At 45.4% G+C, this 26,231-nt stretch overlaps 1 protein-coding gene across 13 annotated transcripts in view; it reads left to right on the forward strand.

Moving 5' to 3' along the window:
* EIF4G3 (eukaryotic translation initiation factor 4 gamma 3) overlaps nucleotides 1–26,231 on the forward strand; it is a 401,491-nt gene that overhangs the window by 312,137 nt on the left and 63,123 nt on the right. For 11 of the 13 annotated variants that reach the window (XR_010923446.1, XR_010923445.1, XM_067566987.1 and 8 more), the window contains 5 exons: nucleotides 2,171–2,341; nucleotides 9,319–9,516; nucleotides 11,437–11,583; nucleotides 11,874–12,110; nucleotides 24,153–24,257. Coding sequence is in view for 11 of the 13 variants with exons in the window: in XM_067566987.1 (XP_067423088.1) it covers nucleotides 2,171–2,341; nucleotides 9,319–9,516; nucleotides 11,437–11,583; nucleotides 11,874–12,110; nucleotides 24,153–24,257 (858 nt within the window). In the remaining 2 variants the exon portion in view is untranslated. Of the gene's footprint in view, nucleotides 1–2,170; nucleotides 2,342–9,318; nucleotides 9,517–11,436; nucleotides 11,584–11,873; nucleotides 12,111–22,603; nucleotides 22,638–24,152; nucleotides 24,274–26,231 lie in introns of those variants that run through there. The other 2 variants (XM_067566990.1, XM_067566989.1) reach the window with 2 other exon arrangements.

Below are 26,231 nucleotides of genomic sequence, written 5' to 3' on the forward strand. Positions count from 1 at the left end.
TGTTTGGGTTTGTTTTCATGTCTGGTTGTTTAGTTTTCTGATTTAAGATGAAGAGAAGTGTCTGTCTTATGTGGTTGTACATTTGCAAAGGCACTTAGAGCCTGGAATAGGTACTTTGTAATATTTTCAACAAGGCATAGTGCATGCAAATGATATGTAAATTTTCCGACAGTTGTCTGCCAATACACTGTAAGATGGATCTTCTTATCTTGTCAGTGTGATGTATTAACTTGTGCAATTATAGGGTTTTTACGATGTGCACAAATAGGAACTGGGATGAGACTGTTAGACTTCTTTAAACATGTCCTGAAATTGGATTTGAATGCATGTCTTCATAAGTGAAAGGCTAGTAGGTTGGTATACTAATCCTCTGTACCACATAGTTCTTTTCAGTGCTTTGTCACGGCATATGAAGCATGTAACTGCTTAAGATCATTTTCCTGTGACATTTTATTAGTTGGCATTATCACTTAATGAAACCCAAAATAACTCCAGCAGTGACAATTAGTATATTGTGATGCTCTTTTATCAGCAGCAAGCATTTACGCCATCAAAATGAAGTGTTTAACATTCCTATTATAAACTCCTATATTCAGGAGTTTCTAACTCTTCCAAAAATGTGTTTTAGGCTGAAACTTGGCATGCAGGGCATCATCCAACAAGCATATTTTATTCATGTAAACAGTTTAGCCATTTGAATGAGTCAAATGATTGTGCTTCAACAATGCGGATTAATCACTTTGTCGAATAAAGAGAGGTTTTTGAAATGGCCAAAATTTTATTTAAAAGTTGTGTACAGCAAAGGAAAAATGTCAAATATATTTTGTTAACAAGTGTTAAAGGACTATGTTAACAAAACATGTAACTTAATATTGAGGGAAGTGTTGGTATCATTATACAAGGTGTTGGTCAGATCTCATCTTGAATACTGTGTGTAGTTCTGGTCTCCCATGTTTAAGAAAGATTAATTCAAACTGGAATTGCCCACATGCTCATGATTTAACTGATAGCCATATTTGGGGTCGGGAATGAATTTTTCCCTTGGGCAGATTGGCATAGGCCCTGAGGGTTTTTTGCCTTCCTCTGCAGTAAGGGGCCCGGGTCACTTGCTGGTGGATTCTCTGTGCCTTGAAGTCTTTAAATCATTATTTGAGGACTTCAATAATTCAGTCTTAGGTTAGGGGTCTATTACAGGAGTGGGTGGGTGAAGTTCTGTGGCCTGCGTTGTGCAGGAGGTCAGACTAGTTGATCATAATGGTCCCTTCTGACCTTATAGTCTATGAGTAATTAGGCATTTCTGTCAAATACACTCAGAGATAAGAGAATTCAGGGGAAAATATGAAACTTGCTTAATGCACAATTCAGCATGTTTAGTATTTAAACGAGAGTCCAAAGATTACTCTGGTGAGGTGTGTGTGTTATACCCTTTTGCCAGTACAGATGATCTTTCTCTGCTATATCATCTGCATTATTCATGTGTGGTTTTGAATGGTGTAAACTGGTGCGCTGTTTGTATTCTGTGGGAGGTGGTGGGTGCCATCTTTTAAATTAAATGTTTCCATTCCTCCAGCAGTGAAGTTTAGGGAAAAATTGAACCACATCAGTTTTGAATTACTTAGCCTCAGAGAAATTGACCTTCCTTTCTACAAGCAACTCAAAAATAGCTTTCTTGTTTAAAACAAAATTCATTTAAAACGTCAATAATAGGTGATCAGTTTTACCAAAAATGTTACTTAATAGCCTGAGCTTGCATGTTTGAAATGGATATGAAGATGCTGCTTAGTCCTATAAAACACTTTTATTGTACCCTCCTATCTTAATAGTCTCTTATTTTTCTAAACTTCATTTTGGACACTAGGAGTCAGTTCCACAGAGCTTAAGCAGTATGGTAGGTGTGAAGAGGTTCTGTCTGATAGACAGCCAATCATCCTATTTCAATTGTAATGATGGCTGCCTGTGGGAAGAGTGTCTTGTGTTTGTTCTTTAAAAAGAAAAACTCCCTTTAACCTGCTTTGCACGTACTCCAAGCTGGAGTCTAGACCAGTTTATTGGCTGAGAGGAATTCATAAAAGTTGTAGGGTGAACTGTTGATTGTTTGTCACCAACAGCTATTAGTTGAGTACTGGAGCATGTATTAAAGGGGATATAATAAGGAGTATTTTTGTCCTAGTTGTTGAATGTTGGACCAAGAAGATCTCAGCCAAACCAGAGGAGGGAGCCCAGAAAGATCATCACTGTATGTGTGAAAGAAGATGTCCACCTGAAGAAAGCAGAGAATGCCTGGAAGCCAAGCCTGAAAAGAGACAGCCAGGCTGAGGACCCAGAAAATATAAAAACTCAGGTGAGAACAATCTCAACACGCTTTGTGAATGCCAGTGGATTTATGTAATGGTCTTACACAATGACTAATTGGATACTCACAATCACTAGCATTTCATTCTATTAACACTGGAAAGATGGAAGTTCTTCTTCAAGTGCTTGCTCATGTCCATTCCATTATAGGTGCATGCACGCCTCTGTGCATGGTTACTGGAACTTTTTTCCCCTTAGCAGACCCTGTAGGGCCAACTCCGATGCCCCCTGGAGCCCCGTGCACATGCCACAGTATATGAGGCGCTGCCGGCCCTACGCCCCCTCAGTTCCCTCTTTCCGCATGTGACAGTTTCTGGGAACTGCCTTTGCTTGCATCACAAGTGCTCAATTCCCGTTGTTTTCAACTCTAATCATTTGTTGTTTGTGTTAATTAAGTAGATAGGTTAAGTACTGTTGACAATGGTAGTTAGGCACTTAGGGTAGTCCCGGCTGGGACTTTGCTGGGAGCGGATTATGCCCCGGTCACCAGACTTCAAACCATGTGCCTCTTGCAGGAAGGCTTTCTCACTAAGTGACCCCCACGATAGCTGCCTGAAGTGCCTGGGGGAAGCCCATTGTTAAGAGAAGTGCAAAATCTACAAGGCTTTCAGGCCTTGGACTCAGAAAGACAGAGAAATCCACCTGAAAGCCTTGCTCATGGAGGCAGCGCTTAGACCGGCCTCCAAGCCAGCCCGCTCCACCTCAGTACCGAGCGTGGCATCAGTGCAGAGTGCACCGTCAGCACTGGCCCCACCTCAGCACCAGACCGCATCTGCAGACACTCCGTCTAAGCAGGCAGGGTCGAGCACCAGACTGCTCCAGAGCTAGACTGTGGAGACCTACCCACCGGAGTCAGCGTTTCTAGCCGGAAGCCACCCCCGACTCCTGGGAGTGGGGGGACCCCTCTGCACCCACTGGTGCTGTTGACACCGGAGGCCTTTCAGGTGGCAAGAGCCTTGCTTGCCTTGCCTACGCTGCCCCTGCCCCTACCTCCACCGAGAGAGAAGGGGCCGGTGTCGCAGGGGAAGCCCACGCTGGGAACCCCTGAGTGGCTCAGGAGATCCCTGGTGCGGGGAGGAAGAAGTTCCTCCAGGTCGCCAGGGCATCCCACATTGATGCAGGGAATGAAGTCACCCTCCCAACGCTAGTCATGATTTCCGGCACTGGGAGAAGTCCACCCCAGAAGGCGGCGCCTGTCGGGGTCGCCCACGGGGAACTATTCCCCAGGCAGGTCTCAGCACCATTCCCACTCCCCAGCACTGAATTCCGTGCACCAGCACTGGTCGTGGCACTGACACCAGATCTCGTCATCATCGAGATCATTGATGTCGAGAGGATGCTCTCCGGAGCAATGGAGCACCTGCAGAGCAAGATATCACTCCCCCCAGCTCAGTACCACACAGCAGGAGCCTCCGAGACAGCCCTACCATGGTCTTTGGATAGTGCCTCGATATCCTCCCGGTGGGCAGTCACCAGGCAAGTCATCAGCAGAAGGTGCCAGAGCCCCCGGTGCAAATAACCCCCAGCTGGTCTCAAGGACAGTGGCCTTCCCAATGGCCATACTGGGGACCCTGGGGATTTCCAGTGGGGCTGGGGTCGCAGTTCATCAAGTCTTCAGGTGTTCAGTCAATGCCACCAGTGCCGGAGAAGAGCCATCACTCGCCTTCGGAGGACGATTCAGACCCACAGGAAGGGACCTCTGTGGGGACCTCTCGTTGGTGGGAAGAGGTGCCACCTCCTGCCGCACCCCTCCAATCCTCCTCTTCCTCTGCAGATGAGGCAGTCTCCCAAGGTCACTCCACGCCCCTGGATGATTTTAGGGCACACCAGGAGCTGCTCAAAAGAGTGGCCTCCAACTTGGGGTTGGAGGTGGAGGAACTAAAAGAAGCATTGGACCGTTTATTTAACGTTGTGCCAGCAGCCGCCCCAGGTCGGGTAGTCCTCCCTGTGCATGAAGGGGTTCTGAATATAGTGAAGGCCCTGTGGCAAACCCCTTCATCGGTGGCCCCAACATCTAAAGGGGCTGAGAAAAAATATTATGTCCCGGCCGAGGGGTTTGAGTACCTGTTTACCCATACCTCCCCTGGGATTCTGGTGATAGATGTGGCCAACCAGAGGGATAGACAAGGGCAGCCTGGTTCTACACCAAAAAATAAGGACAACAAAAAACTAGACCTGTTCGGGAGAAATGTTTATTCAACAGCAAGCCTGCAGTTTAGGATTGCCAATTGGCAGGCTCTCCTGGGCAGGTATAATTTTAACCTCTGGGACTCACTGAAGTGCTTCACAGACGTTTTGCCCCAGAACCAGGCCCTGGACTTTAACACCATTGTGGAAGAGGGTACCATGGTGGCTAGAGCAGCGCTGCAGGTGTCCTTGAACGCAGCTGAGTCAGCAGGCAGAGCCATCACCTCCGCCATCTGCATGCACAGGTGCTCGTGGCTTCAATCTTCAGGGTTGTCTCAGGAGGTTCAACAGTCCATTCAGGACCTCACCTTTGACGGGTCAGCCTTTGTTCTCAGACCAGACAGCTGCGAAGTTGCATGGTCTGAAGGACTCGAGGGCCATGGGACTCCCTGGGTCTCCCCAGACCTCTAGGCATCAGTTCCGTCCTCAGGACCAGCAGTAGCAGAGGTACCAGCCATGGCTGTTCACGCCCTACAGAAAGAGGCACAGAAATGGGGTCTAGGAGACGCCATCCACTCCTAGGTTCCTCCTCAGCCTCACAGCAAGGATTATCTAGGTGGTCAGGCAACCAAAGGAGGCCATTTTGATGGTGCACTCAAGGGCAGCTTCCCAGCCTGTTTCCTGGATCTCTCCCATCCCTACCTGGACAATTAGCTTATCAGAGGCAGGTCCAGGTCCCAGGTCCAGAATAGTGTAAACCTGACATATGCTGTCTGCTGCCAGCTGGGCCTGCTGATAAACAAGCGGAAGTCCACCTTAACTCCTGTGCAGCAGATAGAGTTCATTGGCACAGTCCTGGATACTTCCCAAGCCAGAGCCTTCCTTCCAAAGCCAGAAACTTCCTACCCCAGTCGTGCTTTGTGGCGATGTCCATCATTATTGCTCGCCTGCATCTATGCCCAGCGACCACAACCAGTCACTTTCTGCAGCTGTTGGGACACATGGCGGCCTGCACCTACGTGGTGAGGCTGGCCCGCCTGAAACTCAGACCACTTCAATCATGGCTGGCCTCAGTTTATCTCCCGAGCAGACATCCATTGGATCAGGTGGTCACAGTCCCCCCCCTCCAGGTCCTAGCCTCCCTAGACTGGTGGTGGAGCCCCAGGCAGTGTTAAGAGGTGTACCATTCGAAGAGCTAGTCCCCTCAATCACCCTGATATCGGACGCCTCGGACCTAGGATGCGGGGCCCATATCAGCGCCAACCTCAGCACGCAAGGAGTCTGGTTGAGGGAAGAGAAGTGCTTACACATCAATGTGAAAGAACTGCAGGCCATTCATCTAGCATGCAGAGTGTTCCTCCACTTTATTGCGGGTAAGGTAGTGCAGGGGCTGACGGATAATACCGCAGCCACGTACCACATCAACAGGCAGGGGGAAGCCCGCTCTTCAGCCCTCTGCAGAGAGGCTATTTGTCTGTGGAACTTTGCGGTGAGGCACAATTTCCACATGATAGCCTCTCACCTTCCAGGGTTGAGGAATGACGAGGCGGACCACCTCAGCAGGTTGTTCTTAGCCCACCACAATTGGTCGCTACATCCAGAGGTAGTGTCTATAATCTTCTGGAGGTGGGGCTCTCCCCAGGTGGACCTGTTCATGTCAGCGTGGAACAAGAAATGTCCGCAATTCTGCTCTCTCCGTGGTCGAGAGGCTGGGTCACTCTCCTGCACCTTCCTCCTGCAGTGGTCGGGGAGTCTCATGTACGCATTCCCGCCCATTCCCCTCCTTCACAAAGTTCTGCTGAAAATCAAGAGGGACAAGGTGGACATTATCTTAATGGCGCCGGCCTGGCTGTGCCAGCACTGATTCAGCATGCTGCTGGACGTATCGTTCTCCCCCTCCTTTTCGCTCCTGGAACTTCTGAGATGGCACGATCTCCTGTCCCAGGATCACGGTCGCCTGCTGCAACCGGACCTGGACACCCTGTATCTCACGGTGTGGAGGCTCTGTGGCTGAGCGCGGATGAGCAGGCCTGTTTGGCGCAAATCCTGCTGGGCAGCATGAAGTCTTCCATGCAGGTCATGTATCGGGCTAAATGGAAGTATTTTACCTGCTGGGCAGAGTCCTGGGGAAGCCTAGTCTCTTGCCAGTACAGGTGATCATGGAGTATTTGCTACAGCTAAAACTTCAGGGGCTGGCCATGGCCTCCCTGAAGGTCCACCTAGTGGCTATATTGGTGTTTCACCGGACTTTGAAAGGGAGATTGGTTTTCTCCCATACGATGATGATTAGGTTTCTGAAAGGGATGGAGAGGTTTTATCCACAGGTCCGTGACCTGTACCTCCCTGGGATCTCAACCTGGTCCTCTCACAACTCACGGGGCCTCCCTTTGTACTCATGGCTTCATGCCCTCTACTCCTGCTGTCTTGGAAGGTGGCCTTCCTGGTGGCCATTACCTCAGCAAGGAGGGTCTCCAAGATTAGGGCGCTAACCTCGGAGCCCCCTTATACTGTATTCTATAAAGATAAAGTTCAGTCGAGGCTGCACCTGGCCTTCCTACCCAAGGTAGTTTCCCAATTTCATTATAACCAAGATATTTTTCTCCCTGTGTTTTTTCCCAAATTGCATGGTTCGGAGGAGGAGAGAAGGTGTCACTCGCTAGACATAAGACAGGTGCTGGCATTCTATATTGAGCGCATGAGACCGTTCCAGAGGTCGATGCAGCTCTTCGTCGCAGTGGCCAATCAGATGAAAGGCTTACCTGTTTCTATCCAGCGCATCTCCTCATGGATAAATTCCTGCATCAAGTTCTGCTACAAGCAAGCAAAGATGCCACTTCCGGGAACCATCACAGCACACTCAATCAGAGCCCAAGCCTCATCTACAGTCTTCCTAGCGAGAGGGCCCATGCAGGACATCTGCAGAGCCGCCACCTGGTCATCAGTACACACCTTCATGTCCCACTACACCATCGTCCAGCAGGTGCAGGATGATTTCAGGCTTCAACAGAGCAGTGCTGCAGGGAGCTCATCCGTAACTCTGGCCCACCACCCAGGTATTGCTTGTGAGTCACCTGTAATGGAATGGACATGAGCAATCATTCAAAGAAGAAAATAAGGTTACTTGCCAGTAACTGCTGTTCTTTGAGATGTGTTGCTCATGTCCATTCCATGACCCACCCCCCATCCCCACTGCCGGAGTTGGCGGAAAGAAGGGACTAAGGGGGCATAGGTCCGGCAGTGCCTCCATATACCGCGGCATGTGCATGGGACTCTAGGGGTGCCGAAGCTGGCCCTACATGGTCTGCCAAAGAGAAAAAAGTTCCAGTAACCGTGCACAGAGGCGTGCACACACCTATAATGGAATGGACATGAGCAACACATCTCAAGTTAAGTAACTGTCTTTTTCTTTTTGCTGTTGTGATACTCTTCTCCTTGATGTTGTACTGGACAATAACCCAAGCAGCACTGAAGTCCAGTTTGAGTCACAGTTCTGATCTGCATTCATTTTTTTTTTTTTTGCTTTTATTCAGAATTAAAATTGGGTCACTTGATATATAAAGAAAGTGAAGACAGGGAATACCAGACAACCTACTACCTCTCTACCAAGATTATTTTTATGCAGCTATTTTACTTGTATATTTCTGCCTTCGCTTTTAAAAAAACCAACCTCCAACTTTCAGTGTAGCACAGAACTTCCTTTTCATCCCCTTGTAAAATGTATTTCTATACTGAGCCTCTGTGGTACTAAGAGTCTTCTGTAGATTTCGCTCTTGCAAAGTCCTGCCCATGCCATCACTGCTATATCTCAAACTCTCTTTGTAGTTTTCTCTCCTTCCCCTCCTTCATGGGGTAACCACTTAAGGTGGAGATGTTTGCTTGGTGGTACAATTTTTGATATGAGACATGGGAGGATAAATTGGAATATTTTTGGAATACATTGGAATTATATTCTGGTTGCCAAATGCAAACTTGTTGACCAAATGTGTATTAAAAAAATCTGTTAGAGTAAATGTACTAAAAGCTTGTTACCTTTATTGAGGAAAAAAACAAAGCTTCTTCACGGTAAATTTAACTATGGAATATAAATTACTGCTTCTGAAGTTATCCCAGATAAAAATGTTCACATGTCCAAGTGCTATTTTCAAAAGTGACTTAGGCATTTAGGAGCCTGTGTCACTGAAAGTTAGTGGGACTTAAGTTCCTAACTGCCTATGGAATCACATTTGGAATTACTTTGGAATCACATAGGCACTTTTGAAAGTGTTGTTCCTCTTTTATTGCTGTTAATCCATAGATGAATTAGTATTAAAGGTGAACTGAGAAGCTTTTTACCTTAGAAAACTGAGAGGTGCATTTTCCTACAGTCCTTGGTCCCTTAGATATCGGTGAAGTTATCAACTTGTACAGGAGAGACCCACAAAATCCATCTTGTGGGTAAGTGGAGGCAGAAATGACTTTCAAGTATCGTGTTATAAAATGTACAGTGGAGCCTTCCTGCACTGGAATGAGGATATCGTGAAATTCTGTTAATTGTCAAGTACAGTGAAAATCCCTCATACTTTTAAAGCACCACAGATTGCATTTCTAATAATAGGAAACCTCTACTTGAGAGTAATAATTAATACAATGTCGACGCGCAGCAGATAGGACCAGTCTTTAAGGACTTGTCTTGAAGGTTTCACTGTATATTTTGCTGATGAGATCTGGACATACATTCTGTTAAAAATTCATTTTAAAAGCTTTTCTGTTCACCTTTAAAATGCATACCAGTTTATTATCACCACCTATCATCTTTCTGTGTTTGTGCTCTGCCCTTATTGTTTTTACTGACATGTTTAGGAGCTGTTCCGCAAGGTACGAAGTATCTTAAACAAGTTGACGCCACAGATGTTCAATCAGCTAATGAAGCAAGTAACTGACCTGACTGTGGACACAGAAGAGAGACTGAAAGGGGTCATTGACCTGGTCTTTGAGAAAGCCATCGATGAGCCCAGCTTCTCTGTGGCTTATGCAAACATGTGTAGATGTCTCGTAACGGTAAGCGGCAAAAGTCAAACAGGAGGGTCCTGTGAGTAAGTTCTTCCCTTGCTGCACATTATTCCCATGAACTAAAGTGGGAATTATGTAATCACATCAACGGCAGAATTATACCCCTTAGTATTTGTTTCTGAACTTCTTAGTGTATCTGAGAAAATCTCATATTATAAAACTGTGTTCACATGTATACCATTGGCCACACATACACTCAGAAAACCCAGAGTGAAACTGACTAGGCGTGATGCTAAACTAGTGTCCAGATTTGGAGCTACTGAGTGCTGAGCACCTTTGAAAATCTGGTGATTAAATTGCAGTGCAGCCCTAAAAGTACCTCCATAAAAACAGGATTCCAAATTCAAGTTTTCACTGATTTCCTGAGCAAATTTGTTCAGTTTACGAGTAGAAAGCTGAGGCAGTTTTTAACTTCCAGCCTTACAAACTGACCCTGGACTCTGACAGTCAATCCACTCTTTCTGTCTTGAGCCTCATTATCACTGATGGTTACGTATGCCCGACAGTGTTCTCAATTACACTTATAGTGCTTTTTGCACTGTTTATGATATATCATGTAAAAACGTTTTTAAAGTAGGTTATTTATTTGATATAGAGAAGGCTTTGGTGTGTATTGTATAAATCTGTATCAAGGCACATTTATAACTAAAAAGTAGGTATCCTGACTCATTACTGCAATGACTGATGAAAACAGATATCCAGATCATCAATGTGATACTTCATAACAGCTCCAGTAGTGATTCAAGTGACAGAAAGGTGCAAATGCCATCTTGAAATGGACATGCAGATTAAAGAACTATTACTGACCTGTAATAGAGTTTAACACCTTTTTGGAATTGACATAATCAAATCCAGAGTTCATTTCAGGGCACGGGATTGTGCCCTGGCCACACAATTCCAATTCCACATTGAGCTTGAGTGATTTTATCCTAATGGTGTACTGAAAATAATACAGTTGGGGATTGCTGGCCAGGCTGTTGGCAGTAGAAGTGAATTTGCCTTATGTTAGGCATCAGTCACACTACTAATGTCAGTTATTAGACCTGTTATAGCATCTAACACAGTAGGTACTTAAAAAAACGCAGAAAGGAAACATAGAGATGGAGGATGGAGAAAAGGAGGGTAGAAGTAGAGAAGAGGAGGGAAAACAGAGAAAGAGGTAGTGATGGAGAAAACTAATCCTACCAGAAATAGCACTTCTTGTCACTCACAGACAAGAAGCACTGCCTCCAGAAAAGCCATTTCAGGCATCAGAAAGTTTCAGGCAAGATAGGGGAGGGCCGAATCACCAAAGTTAAGGTAAGAAACATTTACCCATAAAATTTGGGGAATGACTCTTATTTTTCTGAGTGTTGATCCCTGTTTTTGTCGTTGGTGGAGCACTGTCCCAGAGTGGCACATTTCTGAAATGAACCCTGAAAATCAGTGGACCTGATAAGATTTAGCTACTCTGTGTGTGCTGTTGATAGTATGTGTTTACAGAATACACAAGCAACACATACAGAGTGCTCTATGAATGTTTATTAAAAATAATATACATTGTTGTGGCATAGCTCTGGAATCTGAAACATATAATTAAAATCTATATTTTAAAATGTTCTTACAAAAAAAAGCATGAATCTGAAACAGGACTCTTTGTAGGGAAACCACAATCTACTTCTAGGCTAAGATTTTGTCAGACAAGGTTTAGTATGGAGCAATTTTTCAAATCTGAATTCTAAAGCTCATAAAAGTATAGTTGTCCAATGAAAACACAAGGCAAGATGCTTAACTGTAGTAGCCTTGCAAGCTCTGTTACTACTGTTAATAAAATATGTAATAAAATGTAACTGATGATGCATAGAACATATTCTTTGTATGTAAGGTTTAACCATGCTTTTCCCTGTGTTTTTCTTCCTTTGCATACAGCTGAAGGTACCTATGGCAGACAAGCCTGGGAGCACAGTAAATTTCCGCAAGTTGCTACTGAATCGTTGCCAGAAGGAATTTGAAAAAGACAAAGCCGATGATGATGTCTTTGAGAAGAAGCAGAAAGAACTCGAGGCTGCTAGCACTGTGAGTGTCTTCAAAAAATCTCAGAGATCTTTGATAGTCCAATCTTAAAGGACCGCTGTTGATGCTTGGGAAAATCTTGGTTTCCTGTGTTGCTATGGTTGGGTTTAATAAAAAAGCTATTTGCATTAATTGACACCCTTGTGATGCTATTTTTCATAGTTTTGGGAGTAAGAGGGTGGGGATGTGAACAGCAGTAACTCTAGCTACAAAAGTTTGATGTGTTCAGGAGCCTGTGCTACACGCTGGTTTCCACATACATGCTTTCTAGAATTCCCCTTCCTGTTTTACAGCCAGAGGAGAAGACACGGCTCCATGATGAGCTAGAAGAGGCCAAGGACAAAGCTCGACGGAGATCCATTGGAAACATCAAATTTATTGGTGAACTCTTTAAACTGAAAATGCTGACAGAGGCCATCATGCATGACTGTGTGGTGAAGCTGCTTAAGAACCATGATGAAGAGTCCCTGGAATGCCTTTGCCGCTTGCTCACCACCATTGGCAAGGATTTGGACTTTGAGAAAGCAAAGGTAAAACAGGACCTGAGTGACAATGGCTGAACAGGGTTGCAAAAGTGGGGGCTTGGTGCTGTCAGTTGCCATTGTTTTCTCTAGGAATTTCTGCCATGTTCTATGAAATCATATGCTGTGCTGAGGATGTTTCATCGCCGCCCTGTCTCATTGCCTTCCTGCCCCTTTCCAATATATTATGGACTGTTTGCTACATTAAGCACTAGCTGAAATATTTTCATTCCTTTTGCTGTTTAGCTGTGTCCAAGTAATTCACCCAGCTACACAACCTAAAAAGTATTTTACACACATAATGCCTTCCTTTTTCACATGGAATCTTAATTTATCATCTGCAGTTTCCAGAGCCTTAAAATGTATTCCAGTTTCTTTGCTCCTTGGGGATTGTGTTACATATGAAAATACATAATCAAATGCTAACATCTGCAAGGCATGTTGACTGACCTAAACTTCCTCATTATCAAAGCAATCACAGGCTTAGATTAATCTTCTGATTGCATTGTTTTTTCTGAAAGTTCACTTTGTGTTGTCTTATGATCGCAAGCACTAGAATGGGTTACCTAGGGAGGTGGTGGAATCTCCATCCTCACATGTTTTTAAGGTGAGGCTTGACAAAGCCCTGGCTGGGATGATTTAATTGGGGTTGGTCCTGCTTTGAGCAGGGGGTTGGACTAGATGATCTCCTGAGGTCCCTTCCAACCCTAATCGTCTATGATTCTATGATACACTGTCTAGTGATATGTGGATGGAGGTCAAAGAAATGGTTTCATCCAGCATGCTTCCCATCTATGTACATTTTCTTTAAAAGGCATTATGAATCCCATGTTGTACTTGTATGTACCAGTGTGGATCCCATTCTAGGTGCGCATGCGTCCCATGCACACCAGACCAAATGTTTTTGAATAGCACTATCTACCAGGGTCACACATGCACCTTGTTCCTCCGCCTGCTCCCAAATGAAGGCATAAAAGTCAGGGCAATTACCTCTTATTGCCAGGGCAAGTGAATGTAATCTAGCTGATGTGTGACCTGCTAGACTTGAGCTCTAGTTAAATTTTCAAAAAGCTTTTTCAAATCTTCTGAGATTCCTCAGAACTACCTTTATTCTTTTAATTTTATTATTCTAGTGTGCTTTAGTGCTTGTCAAATCTAAAGTTGCTCTCAAATCCCTCCTCCACCTGTCTGTATGTCTCTTAGAATGGCAAACTCAAAACTCACAGGCTTTAAACCTTGTCCATCCTGCAGCAGGCTAGTTCTTCTGAAAGATTGGCACAGTGAATACCTGTTCTGCTTGAGAGAGTCTCATATTCCAAGCAGGTGCTGAGTCTGCCTTTTCTTCTTTCGTAAGAACTTGTAGATCAAGGGGTGTGAGGCTGAATCTCCATCTTCTGGGGTAGTGTATGAAAGAGGCATCCAATCAAGAATTGCCAAACTCAGAAACCCTTCTAACAGTCCAGCCTACATCTTCCAGCACCCCATCTTGCAGGCAGACAGGCAATACTGAATATCTCTGCAGAAAAAGTGTCACTGAAGCCCAGCTCGGCAGCAAAGCCATCAGTGGCCCCAACGGCAGAGTCCACATATCAGACATTGAAGCAGGGCCCCTGGGGCACTGACCAGGAGTTCGAAAAGGAAGCTTGATGTCCTCTCATGAGGAGGGAAATAGGAAGACATCAGGAGACAAGTCTGCCAAGTTACTCATGACATCGACGACAAATGGACAGGAGCAAACTGCACTGCAGCATGCTCCACCAGTACCAGGCCTGATAGTGGAAGTATCCAAAGCAGTACCAATTCTGGCACCAACATTGCACATTCAGAGCACACTGGAGTCATGCTCAGCACTGAGATATGTACCATGACTGACACTGTTCTGAGTGCCAGTGCCACCTTACCAGACAGTGCTGCCTGTAGAAGAGGTGTATTCCTCATGCACCTTTTCACCAGGGTCAAACAGAGATCCACTGAGGTCTATGAGAGGTACCACTAGAGGATCTCTACAGAGTTAAAAACCAGTGTGCCAGGATTGGCACTGGTCCAGCCAGCAACCTGCCAGCCCTTCATACATGCACAGAATGCTCCATGGCCCTACTGGAGCAGTTGGGGCCCACTTTCACAGGCCTCTAGGAGACAGTATTTGCTGAAGAGGAGGAAGTCCAATAGTGATCTTAGTTGCCAGAATATAGAGAACAGGATTTGAAGTCCAAACAACCCCTCAGTGTCAAAGACCTCTTCTTGCTGTCCCTATATGAGGCGGTAGCCTCAACACCAATACCAGCACCAGACACTTTCAAGGCCTTTCAAGAGCTCTTGGTGGAGATTATGGACATCCTGGAGATTGAGACTTTGGTCATCTCCAAGAAAATTCACAAAATGCTAGACGTTTTGTCGGCTGCTTGTTCCTCCAGAATTGCCCACATAATAAATGAAGTTCTTCTTCGAGTGATGGTCCCAATCTATGTTCCATTGAGGGTTATGTGCATGCACCATGCGCCCAGAGCTTTTAAAAGTAGTAGTATCTGTTGGTTTGCGTATGTGTCGATGTACTGCCTCATGGTTTTCACCAAGGCAATAAAGGGCAAGGCGGAGCAACCACACTGTCAGTTCCTTCTCACTGCTGCATGGTCTAAGTCGGAGCTTCTGCTGTTCTCTCATCCCTTGTGATGCACTTGCCAAACTTGACTGAAAAGACCATTTTATTTTTGTACATAGTTAACATTTTATTGTTTTTCTAGTAGTTTTTAGCATTAGTCGTATCTTTCTTAGGATTTAAGGACATTGGGATGCTGCTTCAGCAGTTTCCCACCGTCCCTTCCCCCCAGCACCCACTGGATTCTGCTGAAGACACCGTGGTTCAAAATCTCTGCTTCCTGCCTTCATTCGTTTTCGATGAGCAACGAGCACCAACTCTGCCTTTACTGCTTGGGAAAATCCCACATATCTGTCTCTCCTTCCATGCCCGTACCCAGGAAGACCATACTCTCCACCTCAAGAAGCACCTAATGGAGGTCGCCATAAGGCTGCAGTCGGACCAGGCCAGGGAACCCTCCCACCCTCCACCATACATCAGCTAGAGCAGTTGAGGAGCTCCTATCATGGAGCTCCAGTCTGGTTACACCAGTACCAGTACGACGGATCCCATGCCAGGACCTAGCCGTGAGGCAAGGAAGCATGTGAATAAGCGTGGCAGTAAGTCTTCCTCAAGGCCCAGGAAGAATGCTGCATCATCCATGAGTTCCAGCCATGGATAAGTGGTACTTTCCAAATCACACAAGCACAACAAGAAGTCGCATCACATGCTGGACCTTCTGGGCCAGGTTCCCGAGCAGTGTATCCCTTCTGCAGTGCTACCACTAAAGTCCCATGAATTGTCAGTTTCAAGGCAGTCTTCTGCTCCCATTCCAGTTCCATCCGTGGAAAGTGTGCCACTGACACCATGTAGGTTCAAGTCAACTCCCAGTCCTTATGAATTGTTTGCTCTGAATGAGATGATATCTCCATGTCTCAGGTGTATTCACCTCCTAATAGAGTCCTCTCCCCTACTTTAAACTTGCCTCTTCAGGTCGTATTCCTGAATGCTCCTCTGTGGCTGTTTGAAAAAGGATCTGTTTCCTTAGCATCAGACAATTCAAACATGATCTGCCACTCCTGTACTGTCAGCACGACTGATCTAAGGTTCCACTGGCCCAGTGGCACTATCCTCACTTGTCTAAGTATAGGAGTCATTGGTACCCAGCTCCATGGGGATGCCACAGCAACCGCTGGATCTGCCCAGTTGGCTATATTGGGGTTCTTGGCCACAATACCCACTATCGGAACAGTCCCGATCTGCCCAGGAGGAGTCCCCCATCTCACCACTCCAGGCTTCATTAAGAAGACATTTGGAACCAAGGCTGGAGGATGCACCAGTTACTCCAACTCCAATGGTACCTCCAGATCCGGAGCAGTTCCCCTCCTTGTGTCTTCTGCTGCGGCTGTATTGTCGATGCTTTCCTCTCCCCTGACAACTGCCGCCAATTCCAGGAGCTGTTACAGAAGATGGCTGATGCTCTACATATTCCGTTGGAGGAGGTATGGGACAGCCAATACCAGTTGGTTGACATTCTTCATGCTTCAGTACTGAGCAGAATGGCACTATTGATCAATGATGCCATTTTCCAGTGGGCTTGCGCTGTCTGACATACCCCAGCAACATGTGCTCCCACCCTGAAAGGGGTGGAAAAGAGGTACTATGTTCCAATGAAGGGGTCTGAGTTTGTTTTCTCACCCCCCACTTAATTCCCTGGTTATTCAGGCTGCTACTGAATGGACCAGGCAGCAACACCCGCATTCCACACCAACCAGCAAGGAGGGTAAGAGGTTAGACCTTCAAGGTCGCAGGATCATTTCCTCAGCCAGCCTTCAGTTCTGCATCGCCAACTACTTGGCATTGCTGACTAAAAATGGCTTTTTGAATAATGGGCAGTTAATGGACTTTGCAGACAAGCTGCCCCTGCAGGATCGTGCCTGCTTCCAGGCTATTCTGGAGGAAAGCAAACTGTTGCCAGGATCGCACTTCAGGCTGCAGTAGGTTCAGCGGACACATCTTTGCACACTGTGGTGACTGGGAACATCATGAGGAGGTAATCCTGGTTACAGTCCTCTGGATTCTCTAGGGAGGTGCAGAACAAAATTGAGGTTCTCCCTTTGGATGAATCTCACCTCTTCAACCAGAAAACTGATGATTATCTGCAGTTGCTCAAAGACTGTAGAGCCATTCTGCGATTGCTGGGTATTTATACACTAGCATTGAAGCAAAAGTTTTATCATCTGCCTCTCGCACAGTGATATAGAGCACCTCAGTTTTTCCACCAGCAACCTTATGAGCCTCCCCAAAAGCATCAAAAGACTCAGTGGCCCCATCCACTGGGTCTGTCAACGCAGTCCTCCACGCAGCACACTCAATTTTCATGTAAGCAATATTTCTCAATGCTTCTAGAGTGCTGTCAACTATCTTGCATCCCACTACTCTTACCAGTCACCTTATTCAGGGGCCTTCTAGGAGTCTGTCTGCCAGCATGGAGAACAATAACAATGGACAAGTGGGTCCTGAACGTCATCTGACATGGCTATATGATCGAGTTAATGACACTGCCTCATCCACATTCCCCATCCTGATCCTGCCTCAGGGACCACTCTCATGACAGTATCCTTGCCCTAGAAGTGGACTCCCTCCAGCAGAGAAGGGCGATAGTACCCATTCCCACAACCTTTTAGGGCACAGAGTTCTACTCCACCTATATCCTGGTACCCAAGAAAAAAGGAAGCTAGAGACCAATCCTGGATCTCGGTCAACTCAACCATTTTGTACACAAGCCAAAATTTTGTATGGTCAGACTTGCAGCCTCACTAGAAAGAGACATGTGGTTTACAGCTCTCAATGTGCAAGACGCTTACTTTCACATAGATATCAACCCAACCCACAGATTATTCTTGAGATTTATGGTGTGCACTCGACACTTCCAATACAAGATCCTGATGTTTGGACTCACCAGTGCTCCCTAGGTCTTCACCAAGAATTTCTGTGTGGTGACGGCCCACCTCTGGCGTCAAGGAGTCCTCGTCTTCCCTTATCTCAATGACTGGCTGCTGGCAGCACTGTCCATCTGACAAACTCGACTGTCGACATCCCAGTTGCTTCTACTCCTCTTCTCCTTGGGGGGACAGTATAAATGTCAAAAAATTGACTTTGGATCCAACACAGTCCCTGAAATTCATCAGAGCTCGCATCGATGCAGTCTCTGCGCATGGTTACCTGCCAGAGGACAGGTTTCAGACTCTGTGGGAGCTAATCGCTTCAGTGACTTCCAATCCCTCTGTTCTGGCAAAAACTTGCTTTTTCCTTCTTGGCCACATGTCGGCGTGCACATAATTGCCTTTGGTCGTCTTTGTTTCCACTGTCTATAACTATAGTTACAGAATGCCCATTCTCCCATACTATATTCCATGGACACCATTCTGATTGTTCCCAATGAGGTCCTCTCCTCCCTTCAGTAGTGGACAAACTCGGATCAGGTTTGCTCTGGGCTGTATTTCCTTCCGTCCTCTCCAAACATAATGATCATTACTGATGGGTCTTGCGACAGATGGGGTGCCCACATCAGCAACCACATGACACAGGGGGCTTGGACTGCTCGGGAAACCAGGATGCACATCAACATCCTAGAATTTCAGGCAGTAAAAAGAGCACGTCGCCCATTTCTCCCATCCATCCAATCCCGCCATGTTCTCATCATGTCAGACAGTATCAGTATCATTTACTAAGTAAACAAGCAAGGGGGTACAAGGTTGCCAGCACTTTATGCAGAAGCGATTCACCTCTGGAAATGGTGCATCGCACACAGTATCCTGTTGTCTGCGGCCTATCTCCCAGGGACTCAGAATGTGATTGCAGATGCTCTCAGCAGGAACTTCGTGACCAACCACTAATGGAAGCTCCACGACTCAGTGGTCACTGGGGGATCTGACTAGGGATCTCTTGTCTCCACCCTCACCCCCACACCAATGCCAAATTTACCCAGTTACTGTTCATGGGGCGGATTCGGACACCACTCCCAAGGTGATCCTCATCCTCAACTGGTTAGGCTGAATCAATTATGCCTTCCCTCCCCTACCACTCCTGCCTTGTGTCCTCTGCAGAATTTGACAGTCATTCTGATCACCCCATTCTAGCCTGTGTTCCCTAAGCCACATGCCCCAGTGGAGGACTCCCTCAATGTCCGATGAGCCCTCACCTTCTACCTGCAGAGGTTGAAGCTGTTCAGGAAGCCTACTAGACTATTTGTCATTATAGCAGAGAGAATTAAGAGCCAAACCATTTCCACTCAGAGGCTTTCTAAATGAGTTTCAGGGTTCATTGTGCTCTGGTATCGATTGTCAGGTCTGTCAAGTCAGAGTCCGCTCTATGAAAGCGCAAGCATCAACTACGGCCGCGCTCCATGACGTGCCACTCATGGACAAATGTAAGGCAGCCACATGGAATTCAGTACACACCTTTTCCTCCAATTATGTCCTGGCACAAGATTCTGCGACAGATGCCTCATTCAATGCAGCTGTCCTCCATTCCACAGTTCCATCATCTTCTTCACACCCTCTTCCTAACTAGATACTGCTTGTCAGTCACCCTCAGTGGAACACAATAGGGACTGTCACTCAAAGAAGGAGAGGAGGTTAGTTACCTGTAACTGGAGGTTCTTTGAGATGTGTGGTCCTGTCTGTATTTCAATCCCACCCTCCTTCCCCTCTGCTGCTTTGGAATAAGAAAATACCAGGAGTAAAACCCTCTTCTCCTCTGTACTCCTAAAGAACATCCTTTATGGCTCCTACAAAAGCAACTTTCTGTTCATAATAGGCTCTTCTGAGAAGGTTCCTAAAGAGGAATGAAGTAGGAGATGGCAGGGTCTGTTATAACATCACACAGATGAGCACTTAAGATCATAACCCATGGCTACCCCATACATGTCCATTCTCTACCCACTGCCACCTCCTTCTTCAAACAAGGGGGTCTTTGTTCTATCCTAGAGGAGGAGCAGACTCAACTATTATATATGTTGTCTCAGATTCAAGATGGTATTGCTTCCCTCTATCATCCAATCAGTCCAAGCTCAAGACTGTTTCAAAGCTCTCCTGTTAGACCATCACTGTGCAATCCATCAGGGAGGAGAAGCCAGAGGGCAGAAGGAAGCAATGATGGCAGAGGAAGAATGATGGAATGCAACAGTGGGAGGAAGAAGAGGAGCAGGATTATCCTGGAAAGGTTCCAGGTCTGGGACCGGCCAAGGTAATTAAGGGCCAAGGAGGGCAGCTAACTTTCCTATCATCTTGTTCTCCCTGTTTGGGGGTGGGGATCGAGGTGCAATGAGGTGTGAAGTCCACACCCCATTGGCCATAGACAAGGAAGCGGGGAAGAAAGGTCCAAGTAATCTCACTAATTCTTTCCTAGTTTTTTCATGAACATCTCTAAAACTCTGAGCAAGATTGGCATCTCTGCAGATTCCTGGTGGGACACAACCATCCTTACAGAGTTCTGCCATTCAGTATCTCTCTATAAGAGTGTTCACTAAGTGTCTAGCTGTGATGCCAGTGCAGGTCCCAAGAGGATACCGAAGTAGCTCTGTATCATGTCCTCTCTGTTCTCCCTCTTGGACTCCTAGTGGACTTCAAGAAGTCTTCTTGCATACCAATTCAAGTGATAGAGTTTGTAGTTGCTCTGCTCTACTCCAGTTTGGTGAAAAGTTGCCAGAGGACAGGTTCCAGTCACTTCAGAGGATAGCAGATGACCTGTGGTCAGGGCCAACGACCATGGTACATGTCTGGGACATCTTGGCCATATGTCCAGATGCTGTATGTGACATCAATTTCCGGACTTCACCTGTGGCTTCTACTACACTGGTTGAGGACAGTTTATTCCACCTCTAGACATTTTTGACCAAACAAGTCATTGTCCCATCCATATCCCGTGGGAACTTGAATAGAGGCTAGACTTCCTGGACGCAGGAAAAGGGGTATCCTTCTATGTCCACTCCCTGATGCTAGCCACAAACGTAACAGGTATAGGCTGGAATACCAGTTTGAACCACCTGAAAATGCATGGTTCATGATCTCCTTATGATCTAAAATTTCACATGAATGTCTTGGAGCTGAGAGTCATGTTTGAATGATGCTCCTACCTGTCCTCCAAAATACCCCTGTGCAGAGGACAACATGCTGGTTATGCACTACATAAACAAGCAGAGAGGCACTCAGTGTTGGAAGATTATTAAGTTCTGGGAATGATGCAATCAGCTTGGGGTGACTGCTATAGCTCTACATTTACCAGGGGTCATCAGTGACCTGGCGGACTTTCTAAGCAGAAGCATTGTCACCAGCCACAGGTGGTCACTGGAAATCCATCCTAGTGCCAATATTTCACCCAGTATAGATCTTTTAGCCATGGCAGAGAATGCCAAGTGCAGGAACTTCTGCTCCAGGGGAAATGTGAGTCCTGGCTCCCTTCCGGATGCTTTTCTACTTTGGTGGTCTTGAGGACTGCTGTATGCTTTTCCACCAATCCCCAGGATAATATCTAAGACCAGATAGGATGAATCTATGATCATCATGATAGCTTCCTACTGGTTTAAGCAGTTTTAGCTGTCAAAACTTCTACAGGTGTCCTGCCATCCTCCCATATGCCTTCCCACCTGCCCAGAAATGCTGTTGCAGAACCAAAAGTAAATATTGGACTCAGACCCACCATCGTTACATCTGATAGCCTGGATGTAGGCTGATTGAGAAGAACTGACAGAGACTGTTCCCTGGAGGTTCAAGAGATCTTCTTACAAAATAAGAAAACCTCTACTAAGAAGACTTACATCTCAAACGGGGAATGATTTTCCATGTGGGCAGCTCAAAACAATGTGAACCCAGCTGAGGCCCGGAAACCAAAGTCTGTATTCTGCTCCTGAAGCAAGCAAGAGTAGCCATTAGCTCCCTGGAAGACCATCTGGCACCAGTATCAGTGTGCCATGTGCCAATACAGTCACACTAGGTCTTTCCACATGCTACGGTGTCAAGACTCCTCAAGGGCCTTCTTCATACCTGCCTTCTAATTAGAGGCCATTTGGGAGCTTAATGTGGTTCTCCTACAGCTCATGGACACTCCATTTGAGCTGTTAGCTCATCATACCACCTTACCATCAAGGTGGTCTCTCTCTTTCTCTCACCATCACATCAGCATGAAGAGTCGGTGAACTTAATGCATTCATGGTTGGGCCACATAAACATTCTTCCATAGGGACAAAGTGGTGATAAAACCACACCCTAAATTCATCCCTAAAGTGGTATCAGAATTCCACCTGAGCTAGTCTTATCACCTTACCAATCTTCTTCCCAAAGCCACACTTGTCACTGTAAGAAAAGAAGCTTCATAAACTTCAATCTCTGGATGTTTCTGGGGCCCTGCTTTATTACATCAGCTAGACCAGACCTTTCAGGCTTTCCCCTCGCCATATCTGGCATGTCAAGCCATCTCGTCCCAGAGAATCTCGAAGTGGATTACTCAGGACATTTCTATCTGCTGTCAGCTGGCTGATAAGCTTCTTCCTCCAAATATCAGGTAGTCTCAACCAGTATGCAGGTGATGTCTTTGGCTTACTGCAGAAGTAGATCAATCTCAGATTGGTGAGGCAGCCACATGGATAGCTTACTGAAAATGGTGAAATACTGTGCATTTGCCATGGCTGTCAGGACAGATACCAAGTTCAGAAGAGCAATACTTCAAACTCTGTTTTACTGATGCAATCAAGTCTTCTCATTCTTACCATCCAGGGAGCATATTGTTTGCCAAACACCTAGAGTGGGATCCACACTGACCTATCCTGGAAAAAGAAAGTGTGATTATTTACACTGCAGTAACTGTGGCTCTTTGATATGTTGTAGTCAGTGGATCCCACAACTTACCCTTCATCCCCGCTTTTCAGAGTCCTCAGCTAAATGGGCTTTGAATTGCAAAGGAACTGAGGGAGGGCCATGGCTGCCCCACCATTTATGCCCTCATACAGGAGCACAAGGAGGCACAGGACATATGTGCAGCTCTGACAGACACAGTTATTAAAAGAAATCTGGTCTCATGCACACTGATTACAACATCTCGAAGGACCATGGTTACTGTAGGGTAAGTAACCATACTTTCCCTCAGTTCCTCCTAATTTCAGTTTCTATACACTATCTGCATCACCCAAAGCCTCAGTCTTGCACCATTGACATCTGTAGGAGTTCTGCCACTAAGGATATGTCTACCCTGCAATTGGAGGTGTGACTTGAGCACATGTAGACAGACCTGAGCTAGCTTTAACCTTGTTGGCTTGGGTACCAATAACAGTGAAGTTGCAGCAGTATGGGCTAGCCACCTAAGTACAAGTCCACCAGGGAGCCTTGGTATGTACTCGGGTGGTTAGCCTGTCCCGCTGTGGCTTCACTGTTGTTGGTTACCTGGGCATTAAATTAGATTAATGCTAGCTCATATCTGGCTACATGTGCTGCCATCACATCTATGATTGTAGTGCAGACATACCCTCACTTCCTAGAAGCAAGCTCCTAGGCTGTACTTATTGTAATGTTTTTTCTAGTCTCATTGCTTATTTATGTTAATGCTCTTTCTGCCAAATTTATTAACTTCATTAGAATTACAATGCCAGGGTTGAATTTGACCTCTTGTGTTTACTTTCTAATAATAGGGGAAACATTTTATTAAGTATTTTCATTGATGCTGAAATGCTAGCAATAGTTACAATTAAAGTTCTAGAGAATTTCCCCTTTAAGTCTGTTTTCCATGACTCATAACATTCTGAAACTTTCACCTTTACGGATGAAATTTTCCAAGACTGGCCCATGGCCAAAAGTTAATTTTTTAATGTTTGAAGGAAAACGATTCTGCTGGTTTTGAATGCGAAGAGTAAAAAAAAATAAACTTTTGGGTTATTAAAAAAAAAAAAATCTTGCAACTTCTTTTTTATAAAACTCTAGCTCCAAAATGGATGGGGGCTGAAATGTGAGAATTTGTCAAGCCCTTGATAAACAGAAGTGCCTTTAAGTGTCCTGGTGAAAACTGATTTTTGTTTGGCCAAATTTATAAGCCTTAGGAAAAATTACTTTTCTTGTCAGTAAATGATAACACTATTTTTAATGATAATGTAACTGACTGAAGGGGTGTTGTGCATATGGATGTGGTAAGTTATCTGTGTAGTCAAAATATATTGAAAGTTTGTAGTGAATTAGGCAGGGGTCCATAGGATCACAGTCTCACTCCCTGATCCTCGTTTAAGCATGCTTTGGGTCACACATACACACGTCCAGTATATGCATGAAAGTGATGCGCACTTCCACTCAGAGCAAGTCTAGATCCCTGAATCAATCATGCAGTGTGGCAATGATCAGTAGACTACTATGGGACAAAACTGATTGCCCGGGAAAAGTTGTATTACGATGTTCTTCCAAGAGACGATGATGGCATATGTGCCTCTTTTATAGCCTCGTATGGACCAGTATTTTAATCAAATGGAGAAGATTGTGAAAGAGAGAAAAACGTCCTCCAGGATTCGGTTCATGCTTCAGGATGTAATAGACCTAAGGCTGGTATGTACCCACTGAAGTAAGTAAAAGAGCACACTCATTGGCACTACTGTAATGGAATATCCCTCAAATAAGAGTAATAATTATTGATTACAATAGTAGGAATGGTAAAAGGAAAATCTGCACCCTTTTTTCTCCTCCCAGAAATCTGGCCATTTGAAAGGTAAGAAGTACTATACTGAGGGCTAAGAAATCAGTGTTTGGTGGATAGGTTTATTGCTTCACATGTTTAGGACACTTAGGTCCTGTCTACACTTCAAATACAGACATGTTTTTGTAACGAGTTTTGATACTCATCCAACCCGATTACAACAAACACAGCTCAGCTTTGTCCAGAGTAGGTTTTTGGGTTTTTTATAAACAACATAAACTTGTATCACTTGTGTGTCTATTCTTAGCCCTCTGCTTAATCATGTATGTATCAATGCATTCTGGGTAGCTGTCTCAAAGTGCTGGAGCAGGAAACTGAGTTTGCAGAGGACATGAGCACAAAGCCACACCATCAGCACTCTGGGGAGCTCTATTATGCAGAAGATTGAGGTGACTAGCCAGTCTGGTTACACAAGGGTGTTCAGAAGCCTTTTATGTATCAAGAAAAAAGCATGCTCAATTTGTTACAAAAAGACACGTTTCAGCCTGTGCTGCTAGCAAGAGTGATATATGATTAGCTAGTTGTTTACAGTACACCCTTGTTATAACGAACCTGTCAGGATCCAAGCCTTTTATTCATTGTAGCCAGGGGTTCATTATATTGAAAGGACCATCAAAATGAACGGGCAATGGGGCTGGGGCTCTGGCCTGCCAGACCTGCAGGGCTATGGCTGGGGCTACAGGCTGTCAGCCCCAAGAGGTGGGATCATGGCTCCAGGCTTCAGCCCTGGTTGGCGGGGTCATGGCTCCATGCTTCAGCCACCATGTTGCGGGGTTGTGACTTCAGCTTCAGCCCCAGATGGGGAGAGGTGACATGAGGGCCCACTCCTTAATTTCTGCCTTTGGGCTCAACATATGAGGCTGGATAAAAATTGGGGTTTTTACAGTACAGTACTTACTGTAGTTGAGATGCAAGGACCAGGTTCATTATAGCCAAAGGTTCATAATAATGAAACGCATTATAGCAAGGTTGTACTGTATTAACCACATTGTGTGTGGACAGAAATGACCTTTCAAGCCATCCATATCAATAACTGGTTCCAAACTTGGTTAAAAGTGAAGCTGGGCCCAATCTAAACTACAGACACAATACTCAAGGAAACCAGGTTACAACCAAGCTAAAATGTGTGGTGTAGACTTGTAGCCAGACTAAAGCTTAATACATAACCTGGGCTTTAACCCAGTTACAGAGTATAATTTAGGTCATCCACACTGGAAATTTTAAACAGGTTATAGCCAGGTCAAGAAACAACCATGGTGTATTTGGATCCCTTGGCTCATTGTTGGATCCCTTGTGTTTTGGGCTAGATAAACCTGTACAGCATAGGGTCTAGTGAGTATTAATCACCTAACTTTTTTTTGTGCATAAAAGTTCCACTTTTTTCCAAAGGGTTCTTATCTGGCCCATATTAGATTCTTTTATAGCTTGGGGTAGCTTTTTTCAAAGCAAATTTTCCAGTCCCTGTTGCATTAGTCCCTGTTGCATTAGTCCCTGTTGCAAGTAAACGGTCTCACATTAGTATATACTGAGTCTTGGATTAACTGGCAAATCAGTCTCCTGCAAAAATATAGCCTATTACTGCTCTTTTGGCTCAGCTGTTATTTTCATTGTCTTTCCAGAGTTGGAAGAAACACTCAAGCAAACTGAAATTATGTAACTAATTTGGAGTTACAGCAACTTCCCTTCAAAGACATCTCTTTCCTATTAAGTTGGTATTCAAATATGCTGTATAGGATAGAAAAGATAATGATCTGAAGGCTTTTATAGCACAAGTGGTTAAAGCAGCCGAGTATGTTATGTCAGTTGTGTCCTTTTTGTGATGGTGG

Source organism: Emydura macquarii, unplaced genomic scaffold (genome assembly GCF_026122565.2).
Source record: "Emydura macquarii macquarii isolate MOO-44397 ecotype Brisbane River unplaced genomic scaffold, CSIRO-AGI_Emac_v2 contig_2768, whole genome shotgun sequence".
NCBI classification, from domain to species: Eukaryota; Metazoa; Chordata; order Testudines; family Chelidae; genus Emydura; species Emydura macquarii.